This window comes from Callorhinus ursinus, unplaced genomic scaffold, assembly GCF_003265705.2.
Source record: "Callorhinus ursinus isolate GAN/ISIS: 27379988/994484 unplaced genomic scaffold, GSC_fseal_2.0 scaffold38, whole genome shotgun sequence".
In the NCBI taxonomy this organism is placed as follows: Eukaryota; Metazoa; Chordata; class Mammalia; order Carnivora; family Otariidae; genus Callorhinus; species Callorhinus ursinus.
This window is the reverse complement of record NW_027397100.1, coordinates 10,942,381-10,960,577: the sequence shown is the minus strand read 5'-3', so window position 1 is coordinate 10,960,577 and position 18,197 is coordinate 10,942,381. Positions and strand designations below refer to the sequence as shown.

Below are 18,197 nucleotides of genomic sequence, written 5' to 3'. Positions count from 1 at the left end.
TTCTCTGACTCTGAAATTCTGTGGTGTCACCGAGGCCTGAACGGGGTGATGGACAGGAGAGCCTGGAAGGGCCCTGATGTATTCCGAAGCCCATCTCAGGCAGACTGAACGCCAACACACCCAACCCCTGTTGAGAGTGGGGTGCGGGAGGGGGCTAAGAGTGAGAACTTGGTTTCTTGGGAATCTTGAATGTCTCCTAAGTGTTCTGAATTTCCTCATTTTGCTTTCTCTTCAGCCAAATTATTCCTTTATGCCTATGGTCCCTGGTCTAGTTTTCTTCATGTGTGATTTCCTCAGGGGGCCCCAGGGAAATGGGGATGGAGGTAGGGAGGAAAGAGACAGCATGCCACTACTGGAGAGGGATGTCTCACTCTCTCTGCTTCTCTTTTTGATCGGGTCTCTGTTACTGCTTATCTGTGAGACTTGCCAGTGCTTTCTTTTCTCTGGGCCTCAGTTTCCCTGGATGTATAAAGAGGGTTGTGCCAAATAATCCCAGAGGGCATTCTGTGGTTTCTCTCTCTGAGTCTCCTTGCTCTGTTTCTGGGGGTGTGAGTCTTTTTCTGGGTGGAACAGACTCCCTGTGACTCAGTTTCTCTCTCTGAGCTCCTCAGTCTTCTCAGATCTCTCATGGCTTTGTCCTGCCCCTTTGCTCTCTGAATCCCAGCCTCCCTATCACTTAGTTAGAGTGTCTCTCTCCGCCTTTGTGATCCCATGACAATGGGAGGTAAAAATAGCCCAGGGGCCGTGCTGGTAGAGATAAAAGGGAATTTGCCTTTTGTGTCCTGTGGCCAGGCTGGGGGGGCTGTGACACGTGGAGATTGCTGACATAGCTCTCCTCCGCTGACCTTGACGGTGGCAATAAAAGGGGTAGCCCAGCTCCCAGCCCTCACCGTGGTGCTGAGGTGGGTGATCAGGGCTGAGGTTGGAACCAAAGGGTGAGGGTCCCCATGGGTGGGCACGAGTCTCTGTATCTGTGGGAAAGAATGTTCTGGGGTGTGTGTGTGTGTTGGGGGCTCACCAGGGAGGCTGAGATGGGGACCCCCAGGGAATCACTGAGTATTAGGCCTTGTGGGTTTTGAATCATGTCCCAGTTTGGGGCCCCTGGTCCCTCAGTTCCTCCATCACTGCCATCTTGCAGTGCCTGATGCCTTGGACTGCCTTGAACCTCCAAGATTTTTAGTCCCTCGTCCTCCACCTCTCGGTGCCACCGCCATGATGGATGTGAGTGAACTTGGGGAGTCTGCCCGCTACCTCCGCCAGGGCTACCAGGACCTGATGAAGGTGCACACTGTCCCGTGGGATGGTAAGTGAAGGCAGGAGGGCACAGCCGCAGTGTAGCCCTTACGGACTCAGACCGGGAGTGGGGAGGGGTGGTGGCACTGAGCTCAGGGCTGGCAGCTTTAGCCCTGGCCCGTTCCCTCAGAGTCTGGGGTCCTAAGGCTACATTCTCAGATGTACATCTGTGTACATCACTGCATGTTTGTGAGCAAGCCTCGGTTTGCTCCTCTGTAAAATGGACAGTATTCCCTGTCTCCCGGTGCAGCAGTCTGTGGCTGGAGCCTGAGGCCTCTGAGATGAGAGTGATTGGTATGTATGTAGGCTGGTGTCCATAAAACCTGTGCTGGAGTTATTTTTAGTGCTTTCCATAGAGCCAAAGCCAAAGACAGGAATAAAGACTACTATTTATGACTTGGTTTGCTCATAGGACAATAATAACAATAGGCAGTGTGTATCAAGTGCTTATTTTGTGCTAGGCCCAGAGTGGATGACTTTCCATGCATCATCTCAACAACCTGGGGAGGGTGGGGACGAGGGCCAAAGCCAGCTTCATGGGCCTGCAACCTCTGCCACTGCATAGGGCATCATCCTCAGAAGGGCCTCGTGCTTGATTTAACACTCTGGAATCACCCTCTTGAAATTCGTAATGATTTTTTTTTAACAAGGGGCCTGCAAGCTTTGTAGCTGGTCCAGTCCAAGGCACTCGGCTAGTAGTAGCAGGACAGGGAACAGAATCTGGTGGTCTGCAGTCTGAGTCCGTGCCTTTAACCTCCAGGAAATATGGGCTCCCTGAAGCTTTGGGGCAAGCTGGCCAGGCAGGAAGGAACACAAGACACAGAATTAGAAGTGGGTTTGAGTCTTCAGCAAAACAGAGAGCGGGGGGAGGCAGAAGCCCCCTGAGAATTATGTTCCTGATGTTGAGGGCTGTTCCATATAGGACCTCAGGAGATGCCCATAACATTTTGCCTTTGAGGGAACAGACCCAGAGAGAATGAGGGATTTTCCCAAGGTTGCAGGGTAGATACGCAAAAGCAGGAATCTGAACCCAAGTATGCAATCCAGGGCGGTGAGGGACTGTTACCTCAGTCAGGGAATCCCTCTGGAGATCCCTATGGATTCTCCCAGCTCTGCCCTCCCAGGATCCTGGGTCTGGAAGGATCGTCTCTGTGTATTCCTTGCATCCTGACGCAGGGGCTCATGGGAGGGACATAGCTCTACGGGCATGGCTTGGGAACCCCAGCTGGGCTCCCAACCCCTGGATGTGCCTCAGCCCTTCTCAAAGCCCCAATGTTCTCCCCCAACCAGGGAGGAAGAAGGTCTGGGTGCCTGATGAACAGGATGCCTATGTGGAGGCCGAGATCAGGTCGGAGGCCACTGGGGGCAGAGTCAACGTGGAGACCAAAGACCAGAAGGTTTGGCTCCCCTCTTTTGGAGTTAGCTTCTCTGTCCCCTGGGGTGCAGCTCCTTGCTAGCTAGCGCTAGCGCAGTGAATGAAAGGGGGCCTGGGGGGGGCACAGGGTAAGAGGCTGAGGTCAGTCGGTTCCTGCCCCCCTGCCACCCCACCCCATGTTAAGGCCTCCCACTATACGGTCTCCCGGACAGATGCTGATGGTGCGCGAAGCAGAGCTACAGCCCATGAACCCGCCCCGCTTCGACTTGCTGGAGGACATGGCCATGATGACACACCTCAACGAGGCAGCAGTGCTGCACAACCTGCGCCAGCGTTATGCTCGCTGGATGATCTACGTGAGCCGTGGGCCCCGGCGGCGTGTGGTGGGGGTGGGGCCATAGGGATAGGGGCGGGGCCAGGGGGAGAGCCACTGCGCTGTGGGGACTGGGCCGCGGGGGGCGGGGCTAGGGGTGGGGCTGGGTGATGTCATGGCCCTGGGAAGGCGGGGCCCCGGGCTGGGGCGGGGCTAGGGGAGGTTCGGCTCCTGGAGTGCAGGGCGGAGCAGCGGCTAGAGGCTTGGCGTGGCAATGTGGAGGTGGGGCCACGGGCAGCGGGGCCGCCGTACGGGCCCGGGCGGGCAAGGACAGCCACAGAGGGTGTGGCGGGGCACCTTAAGTGATTCCTTGGGGCGTATTGCAAGGGTCACGGACGGTTTCGTGAGGGCTGGGGCCAGAGGATGGGAACTTGGCCTTCAATAACCCACCTTACATTCTCTCCTCAGACGTACTCGGGCCTCTTCTGTGTCACCATCAACCCGTACAAATGGCTCCCGGTGTACACGGCCTCCGTGGTGGCTGCTTACAAGGGAAAGCGCCGCTCGGAGGCCCCACCCCACATATATGCAGTGGCGGATAACGCCTACAATGACATGCTGCGCAGTAAGAGCCGTCTCGACTCCTCTCCCTCACCAAAAACCTCGACCCCTGCTCCAGGGAGGCCCCTGTAAAGGACCCCTTTCCCTCCACTTGTACTGCTTCCCTTTTGATGCTGCTGGACACTCTAGCATAGCATTCTGTCAGGTGGGAGCTGGCCACAGTCTGGATGATCCCGCTTGGTCCTTCCCGTTTCTGGCCCTGGGTGGTGGATATCCAGGGGGTTCCACCTGTGACTGGTTCCCCACCTTGGCTAACTTCTCTATCTCCTCCCCTTTCCTCCAGACCGAGAGAACCAGTCCATGCTGATCACGTGAGTGTGGGGCTCTGGGGGTGTGGTGGGAAGTGCTGACCACCTGGTAGTAGGGGAGTGGAAGTAAAATCATTTCCCAGGGTTGATTCCAAAGTGCTTAGGGTAGGGCCTCTACCACCTGGAGCTGGTGTCCTACTAAAGTTAAATTAGAGCATTTTCTCTGTCCCCATTCTGGGCAGATGCATTATGGGATGGTGGACAGGGAAGGGATACCCAAGCACCAGAGTGATCACCAGCCCTGATACTCCCTCCCCCCAGGGCCTGGACTCTCCCCTTCCCACCTGGATCTTTTGAGAATTATGATTCTGGCTCACCGGGAGGGAGGAGATAACTTTCCCTTTCCTCCTTATAATTTCCTTACCCCTGAATCTGATTTTGATTTTTCATTTGCCCCCATGAGAAAGTGGTAGAATTCTTACATGCCAAGTTCATGTCCAGACAAGCCAATATGGACATTGTGTCTGAGTGTGTGTGTGTGCGTGCATGCAGCCTGGTGGTTAAAAGCAAGGCCTTTAAAACCCAGAAGGACCTGGGTTCAGGTTCTCACACATCCCACTTCCTGCTGGTACCCTTGAGCCCCTGAGCCTCATCAGTAAAAGCAGAACAATCCTACCTACCTACGATGCAGATCTATAAGGAGTCGGCCAGTTAACATATGGGCCTGGCACACAGCAGGGACATTTACGTCATTTCCCTGAGTCCCATTTCCTTACCCATAAGATAGGCGTGATAATGGTGCCTGCTTCACAGGGTTTCTAAGGCTTCAATGAGCCAGGGCGGGTAAAGCACCTGGCCCAGCGCCTGGCACTACGTTAGTGCTCAGTAGAGCACTATGGCATCATGTGTGTGTTCTCATCTCACCGGGATGCTCTGCCCTGGCTTGCTTTGTACACAACTCAGCACCTCTGAGGGCTGATCTGTCTCTGGAGGGCTTTGAGTTGGGGGTCCTGAGTTGGGAGCTGGGTCAGGGGGAAGGGAGAGAGTGCCTGCTTGAGGGTTGGGGTGTTGGGGGCAGGGGGAATTAGAGTGGCCAGATGGGCTTTGGTGACTCGTGTTTGTGTCGTCTAAGCGGAGAGTCGGGGGCCGGTAAGACGGTTAACACCAAGCGGGTCATTCAGTACTTTGCCACCGTGGCTGCCTTAGGAGACGGGCCGGGCAAGAAGGCCGTAAGACTCGCCCGCACGGGCGCCACTCCCCACTCCCCCCACTGCTTCTCACTGTTTCTCTTTTTCTTTCTTTCTTTCTTTTTTTTTTATTCCTTTTTAAAAAGTTGATTCCCCAGAGCCTCTAGCCCTGCCTGAGCCTCCCACCCTGGTGGCAGACTCTGGCCTGAGCAAGGCTTGACCGAGAGAGAGGCTGTGACCGCCTCTTCCATACCGTGGGACCCAATTTTGGGCCTGCCTCAGTGGCCCCATCTGTAACACACAGGGGCAGGACCGCAGCTGTTCCTAAACTTTTTATGTAATTTTCCCTTCCGTCACGACCTTCCTATTTTGAAAGTTTACCAAATCGGCGGCTTTTAACTATGAAGTGATTGTTTTCTTGGTTTTCAAGCACCAAAGACAGTTACCTGCTGTCAGTCAAAAAGCAGGCTTATGTGGAGTCTAACCAGAGCCAAGGGCATTCTCGACAGCCAGGGTCAGGGGGCAGTTTCTCACCAAGTGATTTCTGTATGGATTTTTGAAATTTCTGAAATAATGGGGGACCGGTGTTTTCTTTTATTTTTGTTTTCTGGGTATAACATTCATTCTTAGCCCCCAGGGCCAGCTGTTCAGAGCTCTGTGTGTGTTCCTCCACCCCCAAAATGGGCTGCCTTTTCTTTTCCAGAAGCCCAAGGCCACCTCCTACTCCTGGTCCTGTTAAGCCTTGCTTTATTCTGGGGCATTTTTCTTTCTTCTTTTTCTTTTCTTTTTTTTTTTTCCATTTAAAGTTGTTTTCTTTTTTCCCTCATTTGATTTTCTTGCTTTTGTTTTTCCTTTCAGTTTTGTTTTTGTTTTTTTGTTGTGGTGGTGGTTGTTTTTGTTGTTTTGTTTTTGCTGTTGACTTTTTGGTGCTCTTTGCTCCCTCCTTTCCCCACCCCATTTTTGAACCCCCCCACAGTGTCTCTAAGGATGCTGCAGAAAGTTGGGGCTTGGTCCAGTAATGGGAACAGAGGCCAGGGAGAGGCCAGGGCTGGCAGGGGTGCAGCTGGGAAAGGCGGGGCAGAAAAGAGCTCTGCACAGTGGGGTGTATGTGGGGGTGTCAGGCAAGGGAGGTGGAAAGGCTGGCTGGCTTACAGGGTCCATGCATGCTGGAACTTAAAAGCCTTATCAATCCCCTCCCCTTGGCCCCAAATTTGACTACATCTGTCATAGAGAGCCCTATTCAAAAGGCCCCGGATATGAGTGTGGGGGGCAGAGCTCGGAAGGAGGGGCTCTTGCCATTTCCCTCCAGCCTCCATCCCCCCAGCAATGTCTCTGGGGGGATCGTTAAGTCTTGGGCTCCCTGGAGGTGGGTGAATAACCAAAGTCCCCTGGTGGCCTGGCACCTGGCCTTCCAGAATCCATTCCTTCCTTTTTCTCCCTTTCTTCCCAGGCTGCAGGGAACCAGGGTGGGGAAGGGAAGCAAAGGGACACAGACAGAAGACAAGGATGAGGCTGGGAGAGGAAGGGACGGAGATCCCTTCAATTCTGCAGGTCCCTCTAGATGACACATGTGGTGGCTGTGGTGTCATGGGAGGCGGGACGCCCGGGCTCCGGTCGCCCAGACTCACTTCTTGGAGTTTGGAAAATTAAGGGCTATGGAAAAGGCCAGAGACAGAGCTGGGGGAGGGGAAGGGCTGCAAGTAGGGGACCCCGAGACACGGCCCCATGCCTCAGGCCCCTGACTAGGGCCAAGCTCATTCCCACTTTCTAGCATTTCTCCTTCTAACAGTGCTGACAGGGTTGGGGAGGGGGTGTGGGGGCTACACATTTGGGGGACTAACATTCACTGTCCTGCTAACCACTGCCACCCCCATCCACCAGCCCGGTGAGACCTCATACAACATTTCTAATGTTGTCTTCCTTCTCTTTCCAGCAATTTCTGGCCACAAAGACTGGGGTAAGTATGGGGCCAGTGTGAGTGGGGCAGGCAATGATAATGAGGCCCCGGGGAGTCCCCCTTCCTTTCCCCTGCCCAGAGTTGTCCAGGATGGGCTGATACCCAGGACCGTTGGGCCCCTTGGTCTCCCGGTCAGAGGCATCAGGGCTGACAGACCCCTCACCCTGCTGTCACCAGGGCACCCTCGAGGATCAAATCATCGAGGCTAACCCTGCCATGGAGGCTTTCGGCAACGCCAAGACCCTGCGGAATGACAACTCCTCCCGCTTTGTGAGTGGCCACGGTGGGAGAAGGGGGGTGGGGATTGGCAGCAGGGAGATGGAGGTGGTGGGAGCTTTCAGCAGCTGGAGCCCGCAGATGGCTGGGCCCGTGCTGAGCCTGCTCCTCTGCCCACAGGGCAAGTTCATCCGCATTCACTTCGGCCCCTCCGGGAAGCTCGCATCCGCAGATATTGACAGCTGTGAGTCTAGGGGACTTACCGGGTGGGAAAGCGTGGGGATGGGGGGCAGAGGCCCGGGTCTTTCTGCTCAGACTGAGCAGCCATCCTCAAGTCCTTGGGGCTCCCACCTGTTCCAGGCACTTCTCTCCCTCTTCTGGCCACTGCCCATCCCCTGCCACCTCACTTTCCCCTGGAACATTCCACCAGCCTCCGCATGGTCTCCCAGCCTCCATTCCTCTGCTTGGTTTTCCAGCCAGAGTGATATTTTCTCAGATACTAGTCTGACCACATCATGTTTCTGCTTAAAAACCTTCTCTAGATTCCATTGTCTTAAGATGGAGACCCAGATCTTTATTGGGCCAGTCAGGCTCCTTTGTTACTGGGTTCTTACCCCACCCCAGTGCTTTCTCTGGCCTCCAGTAGGGCAGGCCTGTGCCCCACCCCTGCCCTAGCCTCACATACACACAGAGTCCCTGTCCTTCCTGGAAGCCTGCCCTCCCACCTCGTGGGGGTCGTTGCTTCTCCCACCTGACCTGACCCCACTGCTCGGACACCAGGTCCCAGGCCGCCTGCAAGGCCCCGCACTGACCATTCCCCACCTTGGGGTGCATGGCCAGACCCCGATGGATGAGCACAGGCATGTGATGACCAGGGAACATCGTCATTTGCTCCCTGACCGACCCCTTTGCATGCATGTGGAAGCTCAGCTCCACACATGCACTGACACACCAGCTCTGCTCTGGAGGGAAGGAGCGTGGTCTGGATGAAGGACTGAAAGCCCATTTGGAAGGAGACAAACGTAGACACCCCCTCCCCTGCCAGACACACAGACACACAGACCTACAGACGCACATTCCCCATGCTAACACCCTTCCGTACATGCTGGCGCAGTGTGGACGCAGCGCCTCTCTACTCACCCTTGACCCTCACTGGCACCTCCTCCCTGCTCCCCCCTCAGCCCTGTTGGGGCGACCCAACAGTCTGGGAGAAACGGGATGGTAGGCCAGGGCCCCTCCTTCTCCCAGATCTCCTGGAGAAGTCGCGAGTGATCTTCCAGCTGCCCGGTGAGCGTGGCTACCACGTCTACTACCAGATCCTCTCCGGGAAGAAGCCAGAGCTACAGGGTGAGGGTCAGGGGCTGATAGAGCGGGAGTCAGAGCCCACGGGGCTAGGTGGGACCGTCCCCCCACTCCTTGGCTGGGACCTCTGGTTATTGTTGAGCCCTCTCCTTCTTGTGCTGGAGAAGGGCCCCTGGGTGTCATCGCCCTGGCCAGGTTGTCCCTTCTGCTGTCCTGGGACTGGAGAGGCCTCGTGCAGCACCAGGGGGAAGCAGTGGTTCTGTTTCTGCCCAGCTCCCCTCTCTTGCAAACCCCAAGAGGGCAGGGTGTGGTGCTTCCTGTGTCCTAGCTCCCCACATGGGGCCTGGGCTCATTCCTCCGAGAACCATAAAGCAAGCAAAGCCACGGGCATGGGGGAGGGAGTGAGCAAAGCCACTCTGGCTGGGGTGGCCCCCAGGGCCTCCCATGCTGGGATGGGGGGGCGGAGGAGAATAGCTGAGTGCACACGACCAAACTCCCCCTGCTCCTCCCCGGGACCCCCAGATATGCTGCTTCTGTCTATGAACCCCTACGACTACCACTTCTGCAGCCAGGGGGTCATCACTGTGGACAACATGGATGATGGGGAAGAGCTGATGGCGACTGATGTACGTCTGTGGTGGGAGAGGGGTGAAGCGGGGGGCTGATGGTAGGGGGATGCGTGAGGCTGGGTGGAGATTGGGGATCAGTCCCAGGGCCCTTCGCTCGGCTGGCCCCTGGCCCTCTCTGATCCTTCTGTCCCCTGCCACAGCATGCCATGGACATCCTGGGCTTCAGCGTGGATGAGAAGTGTGCCTGCTATAAGATCGTGGGGGCCCTCCTGCACTTTGGCAACATGAAGTTCAAGCAGAAACAGCGGGAGGAGCAGGCTGAGGCCGACGGCACTGAGAGTGAGGGGTCCTGACCCTGGCCTGACCTGGTCATCAACCTTGACCCTGATCCCAGTGTCTTGTCCCATGTCTATTAACCCTAACCTTGTCCACAGCCTTTGGCCTCAGTTTTCCCTGGCCCTCATTGTAACCCCTGACTTCACAACTCCAGACCCTCACCCCCCCGCCCTGATCTCCACCTCTCCCAGCCTCCCTCTGCTGACCCCAGGCAGAGGCCCCAAGTGTCCATATTCTTGGCTTCCTCCTGAACCCGCCTGTGTGCCCTGCCAGGTGCTGACAAGTCTGCCTACCTGATGGGGGTCAGCAGTGGGGACCTCCTCAAAGGCCTTCTGCACCCCCGAGTGCGTGTGGGCAATGAGTTTGTGACCAAGGGCCAGAGTGTGGAGCAGGTGAGTGACTCGCAGGCTAGGGCCCACTGGGGACAGCTGGGGCAGGGCCCCCTCCCTGTTGGGTCCCAGCCCAGCCTCTCCACACGTCCAGGTGGTGTTTGCCGTGGGGGCTCTGGCCAAGGCCACCTATGACCGGCTGTTCCGGTGGCTGGTATCGAGGATCAACCAGACCCTGGACACTAAGCTGCCCCGGCAGTTCTTCATCGGGGTCCTGGACATCGCGGGGTTTGAGATCTTTGAGGTGAGAGCAGGCCCGCACCCCTGGGCTCCGTTCTCCACAGGATGGGGGACCACAGGTGGGTGGGGGTGAAGTCACGCGCATCCCAGTTCTCTGCGGGTCTTCCTCTCCCCCTCCCCTGAGCCCAGCGCCTCCCTCTGCAGTTTAACAGCTTCGAGCAGCTGTGCATCAACTTCACCAATGAGAAGCTACAGCAGTTCTTCAACCAGCACATGTTCGTGCTGGAGCAGGAGGAGTACAAACGGGAGGGCATTGACTGGGTCTTCATCGATTTCGGCCTGGACCTGCAGCCCTGCATTGACCTCATCGAGAAGGTGGGGCCTGGGCCAAGGTCACTGCAAGGAGAGGGGGGGTGTGGGTGTGGTGAGTGAGCAGGAACAAATGTGCACTGTGGCTGGTGAGTGAGCGTGTGTAAGCATCCACGTGCGCACGTGTACATTGATGTGAGCTTGTGTATGTGAACGGGGCTGTGACTGGGTCTCTGTGTGTGTGTGTGTGTGTGTGTGTGAATGGCAGTGTGCGTGGCTGTAAGTAGGTTTGCTGGAGGTGGTGTGAATGTGTGTTGGTGAGTACGTGTGAGCATGTACCCAGCCCTGCTGACCACAGCCCCGTGTGCATGCACGGCTCTGCGGGTCACCAGGTCCTGCTGCGGGGTAGGATCTGTTTGCTTCTTTATTTGACTGGTTACACCTATTTCCCCATGGTACCAAGAGGAAGAAAGAAAAATCAAAGAAAATTTGAAAAATCAGAACTAAAGAGGGGAAAAAATGTTTCCCCCTAATCCTATACCTTGTACAGCCTATATCTGGGCACTTGGGTAAGTCTCCCCCAAACCCTTTATCCTGGGCGCTCATTTTCTTTTATAGACATGCACTCATTTCTCATCTTACTTTTTCTCTGAAAATGTATTTTGAATATTGAACGTTGTTGAAGAAGCCACAAGAGTTCATGCAGCAGGTGATTTGTATGCATTTCTGTGATCTCCTGCTTTGGCACATTTGGAGGGTCAGTAGTTTTTAGCTGTGAAATCAGCACTGAAAGTATGCATTCCCCACTTTGCAGGTTAGGAAATTGAGGCCCAAGGGCCCCCCCTGCTAGTAAGTGAGGAAGCCAAAACTTGAACTTTTTTTTTTTTTTATTGTACTGTGTATGTGTGTGTGAATGTGTGTGTGTGTGAGAGAGAGACCGCAGACGTCAGGATGTGAGTGGGAACAGTTTGAGTTTGTGCAGCTGTGAGCCAAGAGGACAGCCTAGAGCTGTGAATTGTGCAGAGGGGCCTGGCAGCCATGCTGCAAACTTCTCTTTTAGAAGATAGGACTCCTGGGCACCTGTCTGGTTTCTGGCCCTCCCAGCAGGTGGTTGGGGTGTCTGGGAAGACTTCCAGAAGGAAGGGCTCTAGGATATGGGGATCTGGCCCAGCCAGGATGGGCTGGCCTGATGGCAGCCCTTCAAGCTTGTTCTCTGTCCCCAGCCACTGGGCATCCTGTCCATCCTGGAGGAGGAGTGCATGTTCCCCAAGGCCTCAGACGCCAGCTTCCGGGCCAAGCTCTATGACAATCATGCGGGGAAGTCACCCAATTTCCAGCAGCCACGGCCTGACAAGAAGCGCAAATACCAGGCCCACTTTGAGGTGGTCCACTATGCGGGTGTGGTAGGTGCCTGTTGGAATCCTAACCCTTGACCACCCTCCTCCCTTCTCTCGGCTCTCGGTCCCCCCTGCTCCCGCACCCCACCCTTGCTCAGCACCTGTCCGGTCTCTGCCAGGTGCCTTACAGCATCGTGGGCTGGCTGGAGAAAAACAAGGATCCACTGAATGAGACTGTGGTCCCTATCTTCCAAAAGTCGCAGAACAAGCTCTTGGCTGCCCTCTATGAGAACTACGCAGGCCCCTGCTCCAGTGAGTGCAGAGGGACAAGATCGCCATCCTGTAGGGTACTCACAGAGTGGCGTCCCCTAGAGTGACAGGTCCCCTATCTCTCCTAGCCGAGCCCCCCAAGTCTGGGGTGAAGGAGAAGCGTAAGAAGGCAGCATCTTTCCAGACGGTGTCCCAGCTGCACAAGGTGAGGCCCAGGCTGGGCCCCGTGTAGGCCCTCCCCTGCCAGCCTCCACCCCTGTCCCTGGTCCCTGCTCTGTCCCCTGCACCCTGGGCGGGCGGCTGTTAAGACTTGCAGTGATGTTTAACTCCTCTCCACGTGAACATCACAGCAAGTCTGTGCTGCTTCCCGTCCGCACGCTGCCTGGGCAGGGAGCCGCGGGGCCCGTGGGAGGGAAGGGGTTTGGGTTGGGGGGTGAAGGCTTCGGTGACAGTGACAGGGACCCAGTCAAGCAGAAGAGGGAGGAGGGTCACCAGGACCAGAGTGAAAGGACCGATGTGCAGAAGCATGCTTAGATGCCCGGCTCACAGTCCTTAGCAGGCTGATCCACTATGGTTTCCAATTCTGCTTCTTGCCCCTCTTGTGCCTTCTCCCCTCTCCCACCCCCAGGAGAACCTCAACAAGCTGATGACCAACCTGCGGGCCACACAGCCCCACTTCGTCCGTTGCATTGTCCCCAATGAGAACAAGACCCCAGGTAGTCACCCCAGGACTGGGTTGGTGGGGTGGGGCCGTTGGAGGGAGGGGACAGGGCAGACTGAGAAGCTGGGTCTTCCTTTTCCTCGGGGCCCACACAGTCTCAAAGAAAGCCCCTCTGTGGGCTGGTGGTCTTTCTCTGGGGCATGAAGGTATGTCCATTGACTTCTAACCTTTCTCTTGAACCCCCACCACGTCCAGGAGTCATGGATGCCTTTTTGGTGTTACACCAGCTGCGCTGCAATGGAGTTCTGGAGGGAATCCGGATCTGTCGCCAAGGGTTCCCCAACAGGCTGCTCTATGCTGACTTCCGGCAGCGGTGGGTGTCTCCCTGCCCGGCCCTGGTTCCCCCGCCCACCCCCACCCTGCTCCTGCACAGCCCCCCTCCCCCAGGTGGAGGCAGCAGCCTGAGGGAAGGGGAAGGGCACACACTTAGAGCCAAAGGGATCAAGCGTCCCAAGGACTGAGATTCCAGTCACCGAGGGGGTCACCGAGGGGGTCACCGAGGGGAACACGGGGCCTGGGGAGGGGGCTGGGCAGGCATCTCAGCAGGGGTGGAACGGGCTGGGGGAGTAGCCAGCAGGCTTGCGGCAAGTACTTGAGGTGCAGCCAATAGGCCGAGTTGGTGAGTCGGATAGGGAATAAGAACAAGACAAGGATGATCCCAGGTTTGGGGCTTGAGCCTCTGGGGTAGGTGGTAGGTTAAAAAGCTTGGGCTGCATTTAAACGCATTTTTTCATTACATTCATTGAGAAATTGTATTTACAACAGGCGTGTGACACTTTCATAATTTTTTAAAAATTTAAAAAATTTATGGGGCACCTGCGTGGCTCAGATGGTTGAGCGTCTGCCTTCGGCTCGGGTCATGATCCCAGGGTCCTGGGATCGAGCCCCGCATTGGGCTCCTGGCTTGGCGGGGGGCCTGCTTCTCTGCCTCTGCTTCTGCCCCTGCTCATGCTCTCTCTCTCTCTCTGTATCTCTCTGTCTCAAATGAATAAATAAAATCTTAAAAAAAATAAAGAAAAACAAAAAAATAAAAATTTAAAAAATTTAAAAAACCCAAGACCGGGTTTTTTGATAATTTGGGGGGTGGAGGGATAGTGGATTGAGTTCCACTTTAAACAAGTCAAGTTTGAAATGTCTTCAGCAAACGTCCAAGAAGAGGCTCGAAGGGGGGCTGGCGGAGCTGGATGTGGACTTGGGAGTTGAGTGAGGGTCCCCGTAGACTAGACTGTATGTAATGCTAGTCAGTGCTATTAGCTCTCTCTGCCTTTGGAAGTTTGATTTTGTCAGGCTCTAGGGGTCCATAGTTCCCTCCCCGTCCTGAAGTCCCCGTGGTCACCCACCCTGACGTACCCGCGCGTGTTGACGTGAAGACTGTGGGCATGCTCACACGCATGCTCTCTTGTGCGCGCACTCTCTCAACCTCTCTCCCCCCACCCCTCCACCCTTGTTTTGTGAGTTTGTTTTTTCATGTAAGAGAAAGAGATTGCTCCTTGTCAGCAGACATAAGTCTGCACCATTATCTTTTTTTTCTTTTATTTAAGACTTTTTTTTTAGAGCAGTTTTAGGTTCATGGCAAAATGGAGGGGAAGGTGCCGAGATTTCCCATATACCTGTGCCCCCCCCCAAGCACAGCCTCCCCCACGAGCAACATCCCCCACCAGAGTGGGACGTCTGTTACAGTTGGTGACACACCATAATCGCCCAGAGTTTACATCAGGGTTTGCTCGTGGCGGTGAACGTTGTGTGGGTTTGGACAGGTGTATAATGACAGGTAGCATCACTCATTTTGTTACGGCTGTAAAATATCGCATGGTCTAGTGAGCTCTGCTTTGTTCCTCAGTCCCCTCGGGAGGGAGCTTTCGTATTTCTCTGGCCTTCACAGTGTGGCCACAGCCACCCGGACCCACAGCAGTGGACGTGCTGGGAACCTTGCTCTTGTTTAGAATTCTCTTTCTCAAAAAAAATTACAAGTTAAAAAATTATGAAAGTGTCGCACGCCTGTTGTAAATACAATTTCTTAACGGATGTAATGAAAAAATGCGTTTAAACGCAGCCCAAGCTTTTTAAGTTTTCACCCCCTTGTGCCGCCATGCTGGTTCGGTGGGGCCCCTCTGGAGCCTCTGCGCTAGCTTCTGTGAGGCCTGGGAATAATCGTCCCTTGCTCTCCTGTCCGGTCTCCTCCTCACCAGCCCTTCCCTGCTCCCCAGGTACCGCATCCTGAACCCCAGTGCCATCCCAGACGATACCTTCGTGGACAGCAGGAAGGCCACAGAGAAGCTTCTGGGCTCACTGGACATTGAGTACACCCAGTACCAGTTCGGCCACACCAAGGTCGGGGCACACGGGATGGAGGGTGGTCACACTGGACAGATGACACGCAGGCGCTTGGGGGTTCCACCTGGTGCCTCCCCCCCACCCCCCAGGTGTTCTTCAAGGCTGGGCTTCTAGGCGTCCTGGAGGAGCTTCGTGACCAGCGTCTGGCCAAGGTTTTGACGCTGCTGCAGGCACGGAGCCGGGGCCGCCTCATGCGCCTGGAGTACCAGCGCCTGCTGGGCGGCAGGTGTGTGGGGGCCGGGAGCCGGGCCGGGGCTGGCAGGAGCCCCGGGCTCTCCGCAGCTCATCACGGTATCTACCGCGTGGGTCAGCTTATCCCCTGCGGCTGGCCGGGTGGCTCTGAAGGGGCAGGGTTCTGTTTTGTTCCCCTCAACGGCCAGTTTCCATTCACTCACCTCAAAAATTGGGGTAAGAGCACCTTTCCCTCCACTGCAGGCCACCCAGAGTGTGGCCCAGAACGGTAATAATGACAACCGGTGTTTTCCAAGACTCTTGGAGTGCCAGGCCCCAGGCAAGAGGCTTTATTTGCTTTTTCTTGGTTAATGGGCACGACAGTCCCCCGAGGTGGGTGCTGTGATTACCTCCAGCAGCTGAAGGGCCGTGTGAGTGGAAGACCCAGTCCCAGCTCGGCGGGGGGGATGGGGGGTGAGTCCTGGCGGTCTGACCCCAGAGCCCAGAGTGTAGCGGGATCCATTCCTGGTATCTTGAGGACACTTGCAAGGGCCGCCAGGACATGAGGGAGGCAGACCCGTTGGACCGTGGGCCCCTCTCGCCCCACCTGGCCTATAAAGCAGAGGCGTTGGACCCACCGGACAGGGCCGCCAGGGAGATGGAGAGGTCACGCTGAGAGTGTGCGATGCAGAGCAGGGGCCCCGGGAGCGTCAGGGCCGTCACGATGAGGGGCCGCACTGAGCCTCCTGGCCCCCTGTGGCCCCCCTCCCCAGGGATGCCCTGTTCACCATCCAGTGGAATATCCGTGCCTTCAATGCTGTCAAGAACTGGTCCTGGATGAAGCTCTTTTTCAAGATGAAGCCGCTGCTGCGCTCGGCGCAGGCGGAGGAGGAACTGGCGGCCCTGCGGGCTGAGCTGCGGGGGCTGCGCGGGACACTGGCTGCTGCCGAGGCCAAGCGCCAGGAGCTGGAGGAGACGCACGTCAGTGTCACCCAGGAGAAGAACGACCTGGCCCTGCAGCTGCAGGCAGTGAGTGGGGGAGGGGAGGGGAGGGACTTCCCTTGGTGACCCGTGCCCCCTGGCACCCCAGAACCCCCACCCTGCCCCACCCGCCCCCGCCAGGCCAGGGTGGACCCGGTGTGCTCCGTGTGCTCAGGACCTGGATCTTTCTTCCCAGTCCTAGACGTGCCGTGAGAGAAGGGCTGTGGGCTCAGGTCCACACTTGGCCTCCGCACCCTCCGAGTCCGTCTGTCCACGTGTCTTGATGCTCCCACCTCCTGCTAGCTTGGTTTCCTGCTAAAGCTGCAGTGGAGCGCCATCTCCCCAGCCCTCCCTCCCTTGGCCTTTCTGACACAGACCCATGCTCCCTTCCCCTGGGGACCCAGGGGGCAAGTAACAGTAATAGCCAGAGGGCAGGGATCAGAGGTCTTGGACTCTCCCCAAGTCCACAGAGCCATTCCTTCCTTCTGCGAACAGAGTATCACCGGTGCACCAGGCCCCGCCGCAGCTCTGGAGACGCGTTGGTGGGAAGACAGGGTGTCACCAAACTCACCTGCTAGTGCAGGAGACCATTAGGCAGCCAGGTGGTGAGGAAACAATGAGGTGGGAGAGAGTCTCCAAGCCGATCCGGGGCACTGCTGCCCATCCCCCCAGAAGGCCTCAGCCTGGAACTTCTTCCTCGAGCCCGTGTTCGGGTCTCACTCTGGGTTGCCCCCAGCCTCTCTGTTCCCCTCTGGATGTTTCCGCTTCAGCCCCTGCCCCTCCCTCTCCTGAGCCCTCAATCCACCACACCCGAGTCCCTTCAGGGCCCAGAGCAGGTAGGTCATAAGCATTCCTGGTCCCCAGACCCCAGCTGAGCATGGATGTCAGACCTTTGCATGGACACGTGAACTTTCTTCCTCAGGGCCTGGCCTGGCCTGGTGTCCCCTGGCGGGCTCAGCTGGCCCTAGCTCTGCCCCATTCCCCACGTCCCTCTCCAGGAGCAAGAAAACTTGGCGGATGCTGAGGAGCGCTGCCACTTGCTGATCAAGTCCAAGGTGCAGCTCGAGGCAAAGGTGAAGGAGCTGAGCGAGCGGCTGGAGGACGAGGAGGAGGTGAACGCCGACCTGGCCGCCCGCCGGCGCAAGCTGGAGGACGAGTGCACAGAGCTCAAGAAGGACATTGACGACCTGGAGCTGACACTGGCCAAGGCCGAGAAGGAGAAGCAAGCCACGGAGAACAAGGTGTGGGCCGGGCCAGCTGTGGGGTCAGGCAGCTGCTGCTGTCCCTCCGGGCTCTAGGACACCCCTGCTGGGTGGCCACGGGCGGGTCACTCCCTCTCTCTGGGCTTCAGTTTGCTCATTTGTCAAATGGGGTTAATAGCAGCACTTAGCTCATTCCCCTCATTCGGTGCTGGAGGATTCGGTGTGTGAGCAGCTTCTGCCAGCACTCAGCACAGGGCCCCGGCACACGGTGGTGCTCAGAAATGCTAGCATCTGTCATCCATCCTGGACCAGAGGCCTCCTGAGGGCAGGACGCCCATTTCCCAGCTCTGCGTGCCCCGGTGCCTAGGCATGCCTTCTGCCATCAGGCCCCTGCTGCGGCCCCATGTGGTTCACGGGACCGGGAGTACGGACACCATTATACTGGCGATGGGGGTGGGGGCCCGGGGGTCAGCTGCCTGCTCAGGTGCTCACAGGGGGAGCCAGGACTGTCTGTAACTCCTGTTACAGCGAAGGAAACTAGCATCTACTGAGAATTGAGGCTCAGAGTGAAGGGACTTGCCCGAGGGCCCCTAGTTGGAAGGGGCGGTGGCTGTGCCCTGGTGGGTGGCTTCTCAGACCAGAGTGTGGGAGGGGCGTCCTCATGGTGACCCGGGCACTTGGCACAGGTGAAGAACCTGACCGAGGAGATGGCGGCCCTGGACGAGTCGGTAGCCCGACTGACCAAGGAGAAGAAGGCGTTGCAGGAGGCCCACCAGCAGGCCCTGGGCGACCTGCAGGCCGAGGAGGACCGTGTGAGCGCTCTGGCCAAGGCCAAGCTCCGGCTGGAGCAGCAAGTGGAAGACGTGAGTCCCGGCCCCAGCGGAGG

General features: G+C 57.0%; 1 protein-coding gene across 1 annotated transcript in view; it reads left to right on the top strand.

The window, feature by feature from the left end:
* MYH7B (myosin heavy chain 7B) overlaps positions 1–18,197 on the top strand; it is a 40,429-nt gene that overhangs the window by 16,674 nt on the left and 5,558 nt on the right. The window contains 26 exon segments of the mRNA XM_073880515.1: positions 1,139–1,303; positions 2,584–2,690; positions 2,881–3,024; positions 3,450–3,606; positions 3,886–3,913; positions 6,488–6,584; positions 6,971–6,994; positions 7,172–7,264; positions 7,391–7,454; positions 8,459–8,557; positions 9,035–9,138; positions 9,282–9,420; positions 9,691–9,809; positions 9,901–10,050; positions 10,191–10,361; positions 11,519–11,698; positions 11,812–11,944; positions 12,031–12,107; positions 12,531–12,618; positions 12,819–12,936; positions 14,831–14,954; positions 15,047–15,183; positions 15,902–16,157; positions 17,108–17,350; positions 17,998–18,172; positions 18,175–18,197. The exon segment at positions 18,175–18,197 is cut by the window's right edge and continues 195 nt beyond it. Coding sequence (XP_073736616.1) covers positions 1,213–1,303; positions 2,584–2,690; positions 2,881–3,024; positions 3,450–3,606; positions 3,886–3,913; positions 6,488–6,584; positions 6,971–6,994; positions 7,172–7,264; positions 7,391–7,454; positions 8,459–8,557; positions 9,035–9,138; positions 9,282–9,420; positions 9,691–9,809; positions 9,901–10,050; positions 10,191–10,361; positions 11,519–11,698; positions 11,812–11,944; positions 12,031–12,107; positions 12,531–12,618; positions 12,819–12,936; positions 14,831–14,954; positions 15,047–15,183; positions 15,902–16,157; positions 17,108–17,350; positions 17,998–18,172; positions 18,175–18,197 — 3,141 coding nt within the window. The 5' untranslated portion in view covers positions 1,139–1,212.